At 36.6% G+C, this 19482-nt stretch overlaps 1 protein-coding gene across 1 annotated transcript in view; it reads right to left on the bottom strand.

Moving 5' to 3' along the window:
• The window catches only part of Dpp10 (dipeptidyl peptidase like 10), a 742401-nt gene that overhangs the window by 565090 nt on the left and 157829 nt on the right, over nt 1-19482 (bottom strand). Inside the window, exon 3 of the mRNA XM_057769460.1 lies at nt 3371-3466. Within this exon, the coding sequence (XP_057625443.1) occupies nt 3371-3466 (96 nt within the window). The remainder of the gene's footprint in view (nt 1-3370; nt 3467-19482) is intronic.

The following is a 19482-nucleotide window of genomic DNA, read 5'->3' as shown; positions in this document are numbered from 1 at the left end:
CAAACTGATTACCAAATAAAGGTGCAGAGATTAACAATTTCAAAAGCAGAAAGATTTCCAGGCTTCAAGGAGATGTAAGTAGGAAGATGTTATAAATATGGAGATCTCAAGGACAAAAAAAAAAAAAAGTGTGGCAAGCCAGTTATTTAGCTAACCATGAACCAGCTCCTCTCCAAGGCTGCAGTGACACCCTCATATACATCACTGGAGAACCAACATAGACAATGACAACACACGTGCCAGTGCCAGCTAGGCAACCCTCCTTCTCTTGACCGATAATGCATTAAGCGTTCATAGGATGACCTCCAAGAATTAAATGAAGCTTCAAAATGAGCTGGGCTTGAATTCATTCAGGTGACTTTTATGCTAAGAAAACCATAATAGTGAAAAGAAAGTCAATCTTTCACTTTCAGATATAATTGTTCACAAGGAGTTCAAGGTTACCCCCTCAATGAAGGTGGCTCCTACTCAATTATTTTGGGTATGTTTGGAATATATAAATAAAGTAAGTGTCTAGTGACTGCTAGCAAGAAAAGTGAGTTTAAACAAAGCACAGATCCACCCACTGTTACTGCCCTGCTAAGAAAAAATCCTTCAGGGAGATGAGCTACAAACACGAGTGAGAGTCAGAGGGGGTAGTGCTCAATGGGCACAAATAATATGCATTGCACAAATGTATGAAACTTTCAAAGAAAAATTATTTTTAAAGGAATAAGAGTATTCTAAAGAGGTACTTGTGTCCCTCCATTTGACTATCAGATTTTTAAAACAGTGGATCCCAATGTATTTGGAGTTTACTCAAGAACTTCATGGAAGGAGAAGTAAAAGACTGAGGCCTGATGCCACAGAGAACTATGTCTCAAAGGAAAGGAATTCCACACAGTTCTTACAATCACGCAGGGGACACTGGAACCCAGACAAGAAGGAAATAGCAATAAGTTAAAATAAAACTTCAACTTGTACTGTTAGCTACAAATACACCTCTTGCTGTTTATTTAAGCCTAATCCTGACATGAGAACCCTAAAGATAACTGGGGAAGGGGTGCAGTTCCAGCGTTCTTTATTCTTCTCAATGTGATCACGCTGAATAATTGCTTTTCCTTTTTGCTATCCCTAGTTTGTTCAATCAGATTATTAAGGCTGAGTAGCTGAGCCTGGCTTATGTGGAAATGTCAGGACCCAGGCTTTGATCCCAGTAACTCAAGGAAGACAACCACTCTGAAAACAGTCATTATCTTCCAGCTACGAATAATATGGCATCATCTTCAGTGGTATTTACACGGACTGCCTACATATCCCAATTTCAAGGATTACTTTGATAGCAAATCCTTGTATAGACACTATTTCTCTAATGGATTAGGCTGTCATAGCTGTGGTTTAGCCATGCAGAGTTGCCCCCATGTACCATCTCAAGATCAAGTTAATCCAAGATGGTTAAGGAAATTGCAAAAAAAAAAAAAAATGCAATTAACACCTAATACATGACTTTCAAATCTTGAGCTATGTAAAAGCAATATTTGTGTCCTAATCTGAAGTGTATTTCAACCTAGCCTACAGTTCTTTGCTGGGATGTCTGTTTCCTCAGGTTCTATGATACCACGGTGTCAACTGTACACAAAAGAAGAATGCATGATAAACAGTACAAGCTAGTCTGAGAAAGGGGTTAAAGGGTTTTCTTCCTTTCTAGAGTCTGACAATATTAATATCTACAGTTTGGTTCAAAATCCCAGTCAATAGTGAGAAGGATGAGCTGTCATTTCAAATCTAATAATTTACAGTATTTAAATTTAATGTTTGAATTTAAATTTAATGTTTTTTTTTTTTTGGTTTTTTTTTTTTTTTTTTTTTTGATTTTTTTGAGACAGGGTTTCTCTGTGGTTTTGGAGCCTGTCCTGGAACTAGCTCTGTAGACCAGGCTGGTCTCGAACTCACAGAGATCCGCCTGCCTCTGCCTCCCGAGTGCTGGGATTAAAGGCGTGCGCCACCACCGCCCGGCTAAATTTAATGTTTAAAGAACTCTAGAACCATCCCTTTTATCAGTTCCTTCGATGAAAGCCTGTGTTGACAATTATGAGAACAATTAACTGTGATCACATCTTGGGAATAACGATCAAGGGGAAACCCATGCATCAGAATAGCTCTTGATAATAATGTATTTTACTAGCTATTTTTAAATTAAAAAATATATTCATTTGTGACAAAACTATACCAGGTAAGCCATCATAGAGAAAAGACAAAATTCTGTAGATAGCTGGTCTCAAATTTATGAACAATTACAAAGGAAAATGCAAAAATATTATTAAGAAAATCCCTTCATTGTAGTCTCTCTATATAAGACAAATGCCATGTCACACAGTCATATTCCAGCCAATATTAACTGACATATGTTCAGGAAAAAATGGCAATAGGTATCAATTAAAGACATTCTTTTTTTTTAAATGATACATTTGCATTCTGGTTTCTTTTGATGAACTGTATTGATATCACATAAATAATTTTGATTTGACCCTTATCCACATGAGTTAAGATATCTTCTCTTAACAGTTAAATTTTTACTTAATAATTAATGGTTAATTTCTTACTATTAAGACTTTATTATAAAGAGCTACCGTGTAAAAATATCATATTGTACAGCAAAATTAATCAAACCCGAAGACTATATACATCTCAATGAAAATATTTCTAAACATTTAGAATAGCCATTCTAAGGGTTTGTTAAAACATTCAAGAAGAAATAGATCATTAATAAGATCATCTTTATCTGAAAAAAGGCAAAATTTTGCCCTATCATACAAATGATACATATTTTCATGTAAATGATATATTATTTTCATACAAATGAAAATAAATGAAGTATTACATCTAAAGAAAGTGAATGTCAACAATTAACTCTTTCCCTTGAGACGTTTAGCACTCACAGTCAGACAAATTACACACACACAAAGAAGACTTGCAACTGTCTTCACAAATATATTTTTCTTGATTAATTTAGCTAGTAACTCCTCTTCTTAGCTTCCATTAAGACAAACAAATGCTCAAGTTACCACACACTGGTTTTGTTTTATTTTCTTATTTTAATACAACTTTTATTTCAGAAAAGTTAAAGCAGTTTTATTTTTAGGGCAGACAGAAAGACAAAGTACAGTAGAGACACTACAGTTAGTTTTATATGTGGAAGACAGCTGTAGAGGTAGTGATGCATTGTTGAGATCCTGGTTCTCTCTAGGATGAGCCTGAGTTCTCACCCAGTAGATAACACATTTGTGAATCTCAAAAAAATTACAGCAGTACACTCAGTTCAAGCGTCATTTTTTTTTTCAGTTAAAGAGATTTCAAAACCAACACTATACCTGAAAAGTTTTTCACCTACCATTGATCCACCGAGCTTCTGGATTATGAAGTCCAAATCCTTTCCCCAAAAGCTCCTCTAGCGACAATCTTGTTTCTGAAGAATTTGTTAGCTCATCTGAAAAGAAAAGACATACAAAGTCAGGAACTTATTGCATTGTTTTTCTTATAAGAATGAGATTTAAGATTTAAAATACTTTGCTTCAAAATGCACATTAACTAGACATCAATCTGAAGTGGGCATTTGAAATAGACTTTGACACTCAAAGATTGTTTCTTGACGCTTTGCTTTGTTTTGCAAGAAAGAGTCTTATGAAATGGAGACTCTCCTTTCATTCCTATCTTGCCTAGACCTCCAACACGTTAACATGCTAGGTCTCAAATTTTTAAATAAATCATAGAGTATTATTATGCAATTGTTTTAGTTGATACCAACTTAAAAGGTCTGTCCCAGTGTAAACACTGACACATAGACCCCAAGAACAGGGAAGAACTACTGTTTTTCCACTCTTCGGCAAGACCCACTTCTGTGCCTTTGATCATAAGCTATTCCTCACTTTTTACACTATTTAACAGAAATTTAGCCTTTTGTGAAAAGCTAAATATGAGAGAGGTGGGGGCACATCGCAGACAAGAGAGAACTTTCGAATTCAAGGCAATTTAAATAAACAGAATGAATGCAAAATTGTACCGCGCAATTAGCACCTAGCAAGTGCTACGCAAATCATATTCTTGAATGCCAAGTTCAAAGAGTAGAGAGCTACAAAGAAAACAAGTATTACACATTAACCCCTGGAAGCAGAGAATGATTTGATTTTCTTTTTATATTCCAAAGCCCAGAAATGGAAGACTATGGCTTGAATTAAAAAGTTGTGTTTGTAACACCTTCTTACATTCATGGGTCTATACAAAACAATTTGTCACTTTTTTGCAAAATAACAGCATTGTTTATTTGTGAATGAGCGAATTCTTCTCGGTGACCTTTTAGCTATGACCTTCCCGCTGACTGAAAACTAAATGTCAAAGATATGTACTAATCTCACTAGATTTTATCTTTGAAAAGTTCAGCATTCAGTGTACCAAGAGCTGGCTGTGGCTTCTCTGCAGTATGAAGGGCGGTCACTTATTTCAAATATAGTCCACTGCATCCATTAACTAAAACCATGGCTGAGAAGATAGCTTCTTAAAAATGTGAGAAGTATCTGATTTCTGCTTTAGCACCAGACATGACTATATACGGATGTAAAAAGCATATAATCAAAAAAGATATACATCTGATTGTTTACTGAGGAATCAGAAAGGTCAAAATTTGAAGTTTCTTGAGGATAGAGAAAGCACTCAGCAGTTAACAGCCTTTACTGCTTTTCCCGAAAGTTCCAAGTTTGGTTCTTAGCACCCACCTAGGAGAGCTCAAAACTTCCTGTAACTCTAGTGCCAGAGTATCTGAGACCTCTCCTCACCTCTATGGGCACTTGCACACATGTGATATACACTCATAAACACATACAAATCAAAATGACTTGAAAAACATTGAATTTACTGAATTCTAACAGAAGGTTTCAAATAACAAGTACCTGTGGAAGGATATTACATTTACAAAACAAAGCCAGTGACAGAGGGCAGTAAGGATGCAGGATGCTGAGGAGCTTTAGACAGACCTACAGATTATCTTGCCCAAGATGCCAAAGAAAACTTCAGGAACAAATTGATTGCCCTTGTCTACAAGAAATCAAACCCTTCAGATACTCACAAAGTCAGTTTGGAGTTTTCTAAAAAACCCAACAGTTTATCTTCTGCATCACTGGAAGTTAGAACCAGGGACACTCACATCACAGGCAAGTACTTAACCTCTGAGCAAGTTTTACATGCTTTGCTTACTCTTTCTTTTAGGATGATGAATATATGCACATGAATAGACACATGTACACATGTGTGCTACAGTATTTACATATGACCTTGCAGTGAAAGTATACAACACTAAACAGTCTTAGGTATAAATAATTATTCAAATACTCAAAACAAGTGTTTGTAATCCTCAAGCATGTCCTCTTCTTTAAATATATTGTTATTTCTACTTATGTGTGAGTGTGCACCTGTGTCCAGGTGTCCACAGGGCCAGAAGAGAGTATTTGATCAGCTCAAATTGGAGTTACAAGTGGTTGCTAAGAGTGGAATTTGGGTCTCCTGGAAGATCAGCAAGCACTCTTAACTACTGAGCCATCTTTCAAGTCCCTTCAAACAGGTCATTTTACATTATAGAACGCATCATACTGGACTCTTTTCAGCTAGGAATCCTTATCTCTCTTTATCTACACATACACACACATACACACACACACACACACATGGCATCCGAAAGCTTGTTAAAGTTTTCAGTACTAATGCTTGGGATAACTTACTATTCTCATATTTTCTTACATTTGGAATATTCCATTTTTCATTGCTCATGTAGTTTACCTTCATATTGATTTACTGCAAATAAAATAAGCTTGAGATTACTAAAAACAGAATTTTCCCAATGCAAGTGACTATTATGGATAAGATTACTAGAAACTGTATCACAACTTGTCAGAAATTGCATATACATATGAAATTCGGGAGAAAGGATAAAGGAAAATTGTTGATAAATATTAAGGATAATTGAATCTTTTACTTTTCTGAAGTTCAGAAATATATCTGAATAGTTTTTCATATTCTCTCTTTACTAAAGTTTAATCAGTCTGTTGTTTAATATATATTTTTTATGTAAGTGTAGGTTCTAACACAATTCTAGTGGAAGGCTATCACTTGCAAGTCCTGCATACTCTTCAGTCATAGTCCTTTCATGGTATATAAGAACAGAGAAAAGGACTCAAATAGTAAGTTCCTTGCTCCTTGTTGAATTTACTATGTGTCCTTGAATTCATTTCCTTGTGTGTTTACTTCTATGCCATTGATGACATCACCCCCAGCAGTCAAGATACAGAAGAGTCATCACCAGGGTCTCACGGACCCCAAACCTTCCTTTCATTAACTCCACCCACTCATTGACTTTGGCAACTGGCATTCTCTGTGGATGATTATAATAAGCACATTGTGTCAGTCTCAGAAAGTCAAGTTCACAAGCCTTCTCTTATAAATGGAGCTGAATTTTATATTAATACTTAAGGTCCTATCTGTGTGTATGAACATGCAATGAACAAATGTGAGTAAGAAGGGAGAGAGATAGAAGCCTAAATGTGATGAGGGATATATGTTCAAAGTATATTATCCATTTATATGGGACTCAGTACCATGAACAAAGAATATATGTCAAGTTAAGATAATAAAATATTTTGAGTTAATACTATTGTTCTGTTAAAAGAACATAGCAATAAAATGATTTCTAACAAAATTATGCTCCATCCATAGATCAATGTTAGAGAAGTTTCCTCTTCTAGTTAATGGAAAGTAACACAGAGATTTACAATTAGACAGTGTGCAAAGAATGAAGGATATTGGAGCACTCAGCTCTAAACTAGTTGTCTTCATTAAACCAGCCCTTCACTCAGGACTCAGGGAGCCATGTGAAAGAAAAGGTAGACGGATTGCAATTGCCAGAGGGGATGCATGACAAAGCAGGATGGATGCATGCATGAACTCACAGAGACTGCAACAGTGTGCACAGGGCCTACACAAGGTTAAGCTAGAGAATGTCCCAGTGCTGAGTTGGGGAAGTGGACATGGGTTCCCATCTGTAATCAAAAGCTATCTTTAATTGATACCTTCCAAAGGAAAATAAACCATCAGTGGTGGAGTCTCACTGGACATATAGATCACACTTAAGAGTACAGACACCATACCTAGCAGTAGATGCCAGCCCCAAAGTCAGTGGTATTTTAGCAGACATTTTATCTCATACTGCCTTTTTTGTACATTTTTTTTTGCCTTATTGGTTTTTTGTACAGCCTTTTAACAAAAAGGCATGCCTTAGTAAGCTACTTTCACTTTCTTCATTAGTTCTTTTGTACAAAAGCAAGGTCTTTCTTTGTTTCTAACAATACACATACATACACACTCAGGAATGCACAATGCAAAAATGAGTAATCTTTTTTAAAAGGAGACAGGAAACACTTAGAACCTCATATTGAAACCTAGTTCCTCATGTGACAATCAGACACGAGAGTCACATCAAAAATGTGCAGTATTTCATTTATTTTAAAGATTGTCTCAGTAGCTTAACTCCAAAGCTAATTTACAGCAGAGCATTTCAGATGCCATTCAGGTATCTCAGTCACTCCAAGTAAACACTGAGAGGTGGCACAAAAGCAAACTGGCATTAGATTGCATAGCATGCTGTCATGCAAAGTTCCTTCCTTAATAACTTCAGTGGAAGGGTTTTACATTACATCAATATAAAAAAATCTCTGCTAAAACTTAATATTTATTTCTTGTCAGGCTTATCATTCTTGGGAAGTTTGTTCAAACATGATTTACTTGAACTGTTTAGTATTTAAATACAAGTGATCTGCTATGGCTAGATTTAAGCTCATATGCTGGAAGAGAGCTATCCAGGGCAGCCTAGTTCAGAGGAGGACCTTGGGGAAAGGATTGGATTATGAGGACTCCGACCTCACCCTTGGATTAGTGTAGTGTTGGGATTATAATGTGATAGGTGAATATCAAGGGTGATGGACACATAGAGGTAAGATTAAGTTGAAGAACATAGATCTTAGCCGGGCGGTTGTGGCACACGCCTTTAATCCCAGCACTCGGGAGGCAGAGGCAGGCGGATCTCTGTGAGTTCGAGGCCAGCCTGGTCTACAAGAGCTAGTTCCAGGACAGGAACCAAAAGCTATGGAGAAACCCTGTCTAGAAAAATTCAAAAAAAAAAAAAAAAGAACATAGATCTTCAGTAACTCCCTCAGGGACCACATCCTACCCCCAGCTTCCCCTCTTACCCTTTCCCCCACCCTTTCCCATCTTCTCCACTTCCCTTTCCTATGCTCTGCCATCTCCCCCCACTTTCTTCCAGTCCCATTGCCTCCACTTTCTGCTTACCATCTTTTTTTTTTAAAAAAACATCTATTTATTTATTATGTATACAATATTCTGTCTGTGTGTATGCCTGCAGGCCAGAAGAGGGCACCAGACCCCATTACAGATGGTTGTGAGCCGCCATGTGGTTGCTGGGAATTGAACTCAGGACCTTTGGAAGAGCAGGCAATGCTCTTAACCTCTGAGCCATCTCTCCAGCCCCTGCTTACCATCTTTTACTCTTCCCTCTTGCCCCCTTCTCCCTCTTATCCTACCCACTTCCTCTGCTTTGCTCTCTTGTTCTCCCTCCAGACATCTCCTTCCCTCTGCTCTTCCATCTTTCTTTTTATGCCCTTCTTTTCTTCTAGTTTGTTTTATAAAAATATCATGAATAATGGAAACTTTCATTCTGGAGGAGGGCTCACTGGTGGTTGCAGAGTTCTAAACTGAAACATGCCATCCTGGATCTTTAAGACTTTGCAATCTAACGACTCAAGCAACATAGGAAGCCTCTGAAAGCTAAAAGACTCCCAAGCTTCTCTTCTTCACCAAAGTCTGTTAGGCGGTAGGGACTATAAACTGTGAAGCTACCTACAAGTTGTTCAAGAAGTTCTGGGGATGCAGCACACATGCTGGGATGGGTTTTGTATAGGCCACTTCCCTATTAACTATGCTCCTATAAGCAGCCACCCATACTTCTATGCTACTAATATACTTATGGGTTTCCCAAGTTAGATTTGGATCGAGTCACTTGGATTTGTCTTAGTTCCATATTTGGGAAGAGTAGATGCTTGTTCATGCCTCTCCGGGAAAAGTCGCATACCACATCCATAAGATGAGCAATCACTCTGTACACCACACATTCCCAACTGCCATGTCTTGTTTTCTTAGAATACTCCAGAAACAGGAGGCAGAAACACCTTGGAACTTCTATTTTCTATGAGGAAAAATAAATTTTTCCTCTTTAAAATGGGATTTTCTTCAAGTACTTTGACCCAGTGATTGCATCATGAGGATTCAGAACCATCCATGGGTTCATCTAGAGCTGGTGATATGTGAGCGATCAGGGCGATGCAGGACAGAGTGAAGGTAGTAGATAATCAGGGACTCTCTCCGGCACTCTATCCTGCTCCCAATCTCTCCTTCTCTCCCCCTTCCTACCTTACCTTGACCTCTACGTCCCTTTCCTCTTCCTCTTTCTTTCCTTATCCCTTCTTTTCTCCATTCTTCAATTTCTCCTTCCTGTCTCCCTACATCCTTTTTTTTCAGGTCACTTGCTGTATAAGCAATATTCTCCTGATGGAATGTTTTCTCTGCTTGTGGGAGTTCTTACATCCCAGGATATTCTAAACTGACTAACAAATTAGCTCACTTAGATGTATGCATACCTGTGCTTATACATGCATGCCAGGCTGAAAACCTATCACAGGGTAACCACTGTTATTAAAGTGATTAATATTCCCTAGCCATGTAAGACTTTGCTGTCATTATGAACACCACAAACTCCAGAGAAATGGAGAATGTAATAATAATAACAGTATTTACAGACCTATAAAAAGGACTCATAACTTTCAAATAGCTACAGGATATAGAAGCAGCTAAATTGTTCCTCTTTGGAAATGTGAGTTCAGTACTAGAACAAAAATTGAAAAATTCATTCCATGTTCTTTCTTAGACTCTAGTCTGTTATTTAAGATCATAGACTGCTATTGGTATTTCTGTTCTTCCTTCCAAAACGGAATCCAATCTTGCTCTTAAATGGCCTTTGAAATTAGTTGGCTACATAATCTCAGAAGAAAAGGGTTCCATCCCTCAGTATTGAATAGACGAAAAACTAATTGATAGACTTTCATTTCTTCGGCTCTCTTTACTAGAAAGAATTGGGCTACTTTTATCTGGTTTGTTCTTGCTATCAGAGGTTCAGAAATATTTCTTTTAATTTAAAAACCCATTTGAAATAATTTTCTGTTAAAACATGAATAAAAGAAAAAATCTAATCAAGTTATTCAGAATTCCTCCCATAGAAGAAAGCCAGTCTGCTTCTTATGCATGAGATTGTACCTCCATCTGTCTTCCAGTTAGCTAGCAACTCCACTGCCTTCTGCTGTAGCTCAGGCGTTTGTGTGTTTTATCTGTGATTATCTTCATTCCCCTTGTTTAGCATTGATGCAGTGTACTCCTGCAATTTGCTTCTCTTTAAAAACATTTTGTAATTACGTTTTTAATCATTTTATTGGGAAAAAGGATGCCCTGTCACTCATATGGAAGTCAGAGGACATCTCAGTGAAGTTAGTCTCTCCTTCCATCATGTGTGAGATCTAGAACTCAAACTCAGGCTGTCAGTCTTGGCACAAAGCACCTTTACATACTTAGCTATCTTTCTAGTCTTTGTGTGTCTTTCTTACACATCAAGGAAAGCTTCCTGCTTCTTCCCTCTTCATAGAACTGGCTGAAAATGCAGAGCACATGTCGTAGTAATTAAGTTTAGATTCCAGATATTTAAGCATTCTTGGTGTTTTTACATTCTTTCATGGGTCAATCAACCTTAATTGATACTGTGTAGGACAGCTAAAGTCCTAATTTTCATCTTCTTCTTTGTTTTTATTGTGCCATCTTCTTTCACTATTGAATGAAATGCTACCCTGCAGACAAACTGCTGTCAAAAGTTACAAAATTGGAAATAATTTTGGTTCATAAATTATTTTCTTGAATTTTTATTACATTTGGTTTTATTTTTATGTGTGTGAATACATACATGCATTGTGGGTTTTGCATGCTATAGTCCATGACTGGAGGTCAAGGGACCATTAAAGGCCTAGTTTCTTCTCTTTACCTTCATCATTTCAATCCTGAGGTTAGAACTCAGATCATTCTACTTAAAAGCAGGTGCTTTTACCTGCTGAGCCATCTTGCTAGCCCCGCAAATAGTCCTAAATGTACTTTTTAAAGACATGGAAAAATTTAAAAGCTTTGCAAAATCAAAAGCTGATTAGGACACTGAGTTCAAGTAAAAACCATAAGATGTTCCAAGATGTGCCAACTGTCAACACCCAACTTTGTGGAGTAGATAGATACAGAAGTAACTGCTTGAGGGAGGACAGGGACGTGCACAGAAGCAGAAGTAGCCTCTTAAAACAGGAAGGGGGTATGCAGAAGTAGTCCAGACCCTTTGTTTAGCAAGATCAACTTCCTTGACCCTAAATAAACCTGGCTTGTGGTTTTTGCCTATATATGTCAACCCCAAATGAGAAATGGGAGTTCTCCCTACTGAGCTGCATTGTATGTAGTGATCGAGCTCCCAGCCTGTCTGGAAAGAATAAACCTTGCTTTTGCATTCTGGACTTGACTGAATTCCGGTGGTGTCTCTCTGGTAGTCTTGACTTGGGCACAGCAACCTAATTTATTAGAAAACAAACGGGACCATCAAGATGACTCAGCAGGTAATGTTCATTGCTATTCAGGCTTAGTGACCTAAATTCCACTCTTGAAACTCAGGGAAAGGTAGGAAGAGCAAATTAACTTCGCAATGTTTTTCTTTGTTTTTTGACCTTCACAAAGCACTAAAGCACACAGACTACACCCATGAATACATACATACACACAAACAAGAAAATAAACAACACAATTAAAAATGAGACATGGACCTAAACAGAGCATTCTCAAAAGATGAAATATATACACTTAGGAATTTTTTTCTTTTATTGTTCCATATCCTTAGCCACCAGAAAAATACAAATTAAAACTATGCTGTAATTTTATTTCACCATAGGCAGAAGGGCTAAGATAAAGCAAAAAAGAAACAAAACAAAATTATATAAAATGACAATAAATGCTGGTGTGTATAAGGGGAAGGAACACTACTCACTCCAGGTAAAAGTGCAACCTGGTATAGCCACAATGGAAATCACTGTGGAGTTTCCTCAAAATGCTGAAAATTGATCTAACACAAGATCTAGAAATACTACTCTTGGAAACATCCTCAAAGGACTTGACATATTAATACAGAGATTTCTGCTCATCCATGATCATTGCTTCTTTGATTACAACAACCGCAGTTTAGATGTCCATCAGATAACGAATGGATATTGAAAGTGTTGTATATTGACACAATAGATTGTTACTCAGCTATCAAAAAATAAAATTATGAACTTTGCAGGTAAATGAACAGAGTTGGTAACCAGGCCCAGAGAGGTAGATGGCACATGTTCTCTCTTTTTTGGAATTTTTAAATATTTGTGCTCTCTTTGGAATACACACAGAAATGAGTAAATTAGTTAGTCACAATTGGTTGGGCTTTCAAGGAAAAAGGGATAGAGTACAATGGTTGGAAGGGCTAAAGGGGAATAACAGAACAGGAAGAGGGTAGTGGGATGTGGAGACAGAGTAAATGTGGGAAAATGGAGAAGGATAAAACAGTTTTTGAAAGTCATTGGAAATCTAAGAGTATATAGGTAGCATTTTAGACTTAATGGTTGTTTTGGAAATAGGACATAAAATTAGATGGGTAAAAAGGGGGTCAGATCTAGAAGGAGTTGTGGCATACGGACAAATAAAATCCAAATACATTGTATAAAATTCTCAAAATCTAGTAAAGGAAAGAAAAATATAAACCTTTTTTGTCTTAAGAAACTATATAGTTCTCAGTGCCTATTTAAGCAATAAAATTATAAATAGAACAAGACTTGGTGGCACACACCTTTTATCCTAGCACTGAGAAGACAGGTAGGTAGATATTTGTAAGTTTGAATCTAAACTTGTCTACATAGGAAGTCTAGGCCATCCAGAGCAATGTAGTAAGACCCTGTGTGAAAAGTCAACAAAGACACAAGGAGTATATGTTGATGGAATGGAAGAAAAAACTCACCAAAATATGGGTATAAGTTCATAAATACTGTTGTTTGTGTAGTTGACTTTATTTTCTTCCATAAATGAAGGCTCATAAAGAAATCACTAGGCACAGAGCTCAGATCATTGTCAGTCATTACACTGATTTAAACATGGAACAGTATAAAGAACTTTAATTTTTTGTATCCTAGAAATGAACAAGTTATGTTACTGTTTTATTTGGGAGGCATATTTGTTTCATTATTTTTGTAGCCAAAACATGTCTGTGTATTATCTTAGATTTGCTATCACAATCCATTGGGCAAACATGTTAACGACAATGTCAAATGCACCAAAATGTATCAGTGATACATTAAAGAATGTAATGCTCACCACTTCTCCTTAGTCTAATTTGACCAAAAGTGAATCCACGTATAAATTCACCCTTTCTCTCCCCATGCCTCCAGTCTGGAGTTTGTGGGTTTTTAGCTTATCTGTGTTCTGCCTCTTGAGTATCTCAGATCTTTTCCTATTTCCTGTGTCACTCTGGACAACAGCTTTGCTCTGTATTCATTGAACAACACAGAAAGCATCACATCAGGAAGGATGATACACTTTATAGAAATCTTTAAGAGCATTTTTAAAAGGATTAGGTTACTGGCTCTGACTGAACTCAACTGACCTAGAGAACAAACACTACTGCAAACGTACCACTCTTAAACTATAGTACTATGTTGATTTCAATATTTATGCCAGATGTTTTTTATATGAAGTTTCTTTCAACCTTTTGGCTGTTTTCAGTAAATGATTACAATAGCACACATTCATACATACATATTGCTCTGAGTCAGGGGCATGGAAGAATACATAATTTAAGATTAAAACTATGCATTAGCATAGGTTGTCAAAGATGACTACATGCATGGGAAGTTCAAGGCAAGCAAGGTTGGCTGTTCCATAGTTTTTCTAGAGGTGAGTTAACAAAACAGGCTTCATACACAGAAGGCTATCAGATCAAGTCTTAAATGGCCTCAATTTTTATTAACTCAGCTGTGAGGCTCAGAAAGAGTTCTAGTCTCTTAAAACATAAAAGTTATTTTTATAAAAATGTATCTGCGCACCACTCAAAATGGTACTAACTGTCCTTAATATATAATGAAGAAATGTAGTAAAATTTAAAATTCATCGAGGTGTTTGTTTTTGAAGGGAGAACACTTGGCCCTGTCAGTTTGAAAGGTTCCAGTTTGAATAACTCAAATGGTAACCTCTACATCAGATCTGTGTGTGAAAGAAACTTCATGCTTCATGACAAGGCCGTGGTGAATTCCAAATCACCCACTCGAGTAAAAGTCAAAAAAGCAGCAGTATATATCCACTAAGATACATCTGTGTTTAGTCCCTGTCAATTTGACTTCCTCCTTCTCATGTATTAGGAATTTACTTTCATAGTGTTACTTTTCTTTTTCTTAAGCTGTTTCTATTTAAATGTTGTTTTCTGTTTGTGACAGTAGTTTTATTACTTAAAAAGGAAAGAAAAAGAGGTTAGTAAATTGTTCACCAATATCTTCCAAGCCTTTTGTCTTTGATATCTTAGAATCATCTAACTACATTTAATTTATAAACCTGGATATATTTGAATGCATGCTTTCCTTGTGGAACATAATTTCCAAATAGAAACTTCATACAGAAACCTTGTTGTTTCTTTGTTTTATTGTTTTGTTGTCTATAGTTGACATTTTTATTTTGTGTGTGTATGCATGTGTGTAGGCATGTGTACGGGTGCATCAAATGTATGTACACATGCAGATAAGAAATTGGTACTAGTTGTCCTTCTCTATTGTCCTTCACTTTACTTTTGTGACAGAGTTACTCACTTAACCTGAAGCTCACCATTTTGTCTAGACTGGGTAACAAGGGAGTCTCCAGAATCTACCTGTCTCTGCATTACAGCACTGGGGTTATAGAGATGATTGGTACAATATCTAACTCTTACATGTGTTCTGGGAATCTGAACTCAGGTTTCTCAGGCATGTACAGCAAGACCTTTATCCAGTAAGCCATCTCCCCAGTACATTCCTTTTTTAATTTTTCTTTGTGTGTGCTGTATATGTGTTTGACAAATATGTACATATGTGTGTGAGTGTTGATACACATATGCCTCGGAGCATGTGCAGAGATCAGAGGCAACATAGGTGTTGGTATTCATTGATATATGAAAAGCAAGTAATAATGCTAAAAATAAATGAGAGAATAGCTAAAGCACTAAATACATCTATAAGTGAACAGAAAATGTGCAGTTAATTGAGAAATTAACAATAAAGAGAAGCACAATGTGGTGCATTGCTTGGTGGCTAAAGTGTTGCCATGAAATTGAGACAATTGAATTCAGATTCCCAGAATGCATATAAATTCCAGGTGAGCACCCTGAATGTTTCCATTCCAACCTTGAGAAGAAGATGTAGGGCATTCTCCAGTAGAAGCTGGATAGTAGCAATAGCTGTATCGGTGAGCTGTAAGTTTGATCTAGAGATCTTGTCTCAAAGCCATAAGACAAAGGGTGAAAAAATAGAGTACATGATGTCCTCTGATTCTGCATGTGTTCACCGCCACATATTTATAAGCATATACGGTAGTGTGTTCAGCTACATGCAAAGAGTGCTTGCAGGTTCTGTGCTGTATGATGTGTCAGTTAACTGCACACACACAAACACACACACAAAACCACCACTCAGAATGTGAGTCATACATACAATCACCAGCACCCAGAATGTGAGGCACAGAAGAAAAGATAAAGATTGTGATGGAAAGAGAGACAGCAATTCAAATCATTAGGATTCTCAACTGATGAATTGTGAACCATAGAAAATAAATGGATTAGTCTTGTCTTCCTAAATTTATAGTTATTGGCGAGACTCTCTCTCCAGGGAGAGGCAGGAGGCTGTAGCTGTGGATACTGCAGCAGTGTCTGGCATGCCAAAGTCAATTTGTGATCCACAGATTTAAGAGCATAGTTCTCCATTTTAAGAAGGATGTCCCAAAGTCTATTCTCACAGATTCCCATTTTTCTAGACGTTTCTTAAATGGGGCAGAGATTACATTTGTCTGATCAATTTAAAAAGTGGAAAATAATATTAATATATGTGTAGGAATGATAAAATAATCAAAATCATCCTGGTTAAATTGTCATTTTCACGAGCAAAGATAAAATATAGTACAATACTTTTAAAAGTACTATTCCTTAATTTTAATTTTTTAAAATTTAGTGCATGCAGCAATGGGTTTCTTTGTGGCATTGTCAAAGCAGTTATACTTTGCTAATATTTATCCTTCTTCTGTCCCTTATGGCCACTACTTATCTTCTCTCCAAACTGTAGGTGAGAATATGAACTGGTAAAGTGCTGTGGAAATCGTTGTAGAGCTTCCTTAAAACGCTTAAAATAAAGCTCTTATAGGTCACAGTAATGCCACTCCTGGATACGTCCTGGGTATATCAGTACACTCCTGGGTATGTTGGGTGTATCATCATACCACATCCAAGTTTATCACTGTGCTATTTACAGTTTTATAGAAATGGAACCAGCCTAGAAATCCATCAATAGATGAATACATAAAGAAAGTGTAGAATTTTACACACACAACAGTATTTTTATGTGGCTGTAAAATACATGGTGGAGGAATGAGTTCCTGATATTTGCAGAAAAACAGATGGAATGGGAAATCATTATTATATCATTAAGTGAAATAAGCCAGATTCAGAAAGAAGAACTCTTCGTGTTTCCTCTCATAAGCAGAAATAGAAGTCTGTGTGTGCGTATGTATGTGTGTGTGCACACGTGCACATGCGCTTGTGTGTAGGATGTGAAAGTAGGAAGGGAACCATGAAAGAGGAAGAATAACGCCTAAGGCTGGGGAATAGATCTATCATTTGTCTATTGAAGTATCATCTACAATAAGCATCCATCACTCACTTATCTATCATTTATTACTATCATCTATTCATCTATGGAACATTTCTAGTAATAAATTTAAAAATATTTTAGAAGAAAAGACTAAAAGTATAGGAAAATATATAATGCTGCACCGTGTTATACAATTTTATATATTGTGGTTTAGCAGAGAAAATACATACTCATACTTATTCAGGGCATTTGACCTTTCAGTAAAGTTATGACAGGGAAAATAAAAATTTACATTAGGTTTCTTCAGCTTTTCAACTCTCTCTTGCCCTGTGTCACATTGAATTTCTCAACAATGTTTTCCTTTTCAAGATTGACTTTTACTCATTAAAAAAAAAGTGAGAAACAGAACGTAGCAAAGTTTGGCTTATGTATTTACTTATTTTGGGAAATATATCTGTCCCGATCTTCTTTCAAGTAGGAGAATGAACCAAAAGCTATTTTATAAAGCCTAAGACTCATGGTCTAGCCCAGAAGCCCAGGATGTCGTTTCTACTTCTCTCACATTTGCCCTGTATGAACTGGACCATGAAGTTAACATGCATATTGGCTGCTTTTGTGGCTGTTGTGACAAAACCCCCAACAGATGTACCTTAGGGAAGGGAGGATGTATTAAGTCCTCATTCGGAGGAGCAGTCCATCGTGTAGGGGAATTAACAATTGTAAGAGCGTAAGGAGACTGCTCACATGGCATCCACAGGCAGGAAGCAGAAGGAAATGTATGCTGGTACTCAGCTCACTTCTTCTTTGTGCTTAGTCTTGCTGCAAGGGCACGTAAAGCTGTTGCCCACATTGTGGGTGAGTTTTCCCATCTCAGTTCATTTGATCTAAGTACTCCCTCAATGATGTACCCAGATATATATCCACTGTAACTCTCCATCCTGCCAGGGGTTGGTGAGATGGATTAATATGTAGGGTACATTGCATATAAAGATGACAAGGCAAGTTTGATCCCCTCAGAGTCATGGAAAAGTAATGGAAGAGAATTGACTCCACAAGGTTGTCCTTTTTTGTTTAGCAATGCACCCCTATACGCACAGCATACACATAATAATAATTAAATAAAAGTTGCAAATAGAAACTTTCCAATTGAATAGTAACTATCATAATTTAAAAAAACTCAAGCAAATACTGAAAAATATTAATAAATATTCTACTTCATGTTAGTAGTGGAAAGTTAGATAAAATAGTACATGTCAAACACCTACTACAGCATCTGGTATGTGGGAAGCTGTAATAAATGTTATGTGTTAAAACAGGATTTCCTCTGATCATTGCAAACTTAAACACATTATAATATAAACTAAATTTTTTTCTGTTACATTTTGGACATTTTAAAATATTAGAAAAAATGTAACAGAAAAATAAATAAAATTTTGTAACTTTTTCTTACTCCATTTTTGTTAGCTGTCAGAAATGTCTATTTAACAAGCAACAATGGAACTCAGAGCAATGTCTCGACAGTCAAAAGCACTTGGTGCTGTTGCAGAGGATCCGGTTTGGTTCCTGATATCACCCATATTGGTTGATTCACAAACACCTGTAACTCTAGCTCCAGAAGATTTGATGACCCCTACTGACTGACCTCTGTGAGTGTTTGCATACGGAGACACATAGCATGCATGCGTACAAAATATAAATAAGCTTTAAAGATAACAATTAGTTTACTCGAGGGAAATTGTTAGGCTGCCATTGTTTTCTCTTTGGCAGGCTAATCGTACTGAGCAATGTGACATTCTTGTGTGCTCATCTGTGCCGTTCCTGGAAAAGTAAACAAGCAAAGACATTCCATAATTCCTATCAACATCACACAATCTCCTTTTCTAATTCAACAAAATAAAACAAACAAATTGCATCTTGTTTGACGTTGTTGTTTATGCACGGGCCATGCAAATCTGAAAATCTGTAAAATATTATTTTCCCCTCATAAAAGCATAATGAGAGAGTTTAATTGCTGCTTTGACATTTTAAAACACAGGTCACATGCTTTAATGACACCTGTTAAATTATAGCTGCCAAGACATTGTTTGCAGCATAATCTAACATGACATTCTAACTGACTCTTAGCAGGTGCTATTATTGCAATGGCAAACAATAGTCACCGGGATCAACCTACTCTGAATGTCTGTATAACAAAAACAGTTCACCTGTCACATGTCCAATCAAATCCTTAATGTCATCTAAAGCTATGCTCAGATATATGTCTTTATCTCCTTTTATCCAAACAGAAGCAGATGGATATATTTTTAATGTTAGAGTCTTTATTTTAGAAAGCAGTTTAACAGTAATTAAATAAAAATTGTTATTACATTTTACAGGTTTATACAATTCTGCAATGCACTTCAGTCATTTTTACTGA

Source organism: Chionomys nivalis, chromosome 5 (genome assembly GCF_950005125.1).
Source record: "Chionomys nivalis chromosome 5, mChiNiv1.1, whole genome shotgun sequence".
NCBI classification, from domain to species: domain Eukaryota; kingdom Metazoa; phylum Chordata; class Mammalia; order Rodentia; family Cricetidae; genus Chionomys; species Chionomys nivalis.
Note: the sequence above shows the minus strand (reverse complement) of the source record. Positions and strands in the feature narration are given on the sequence as shown.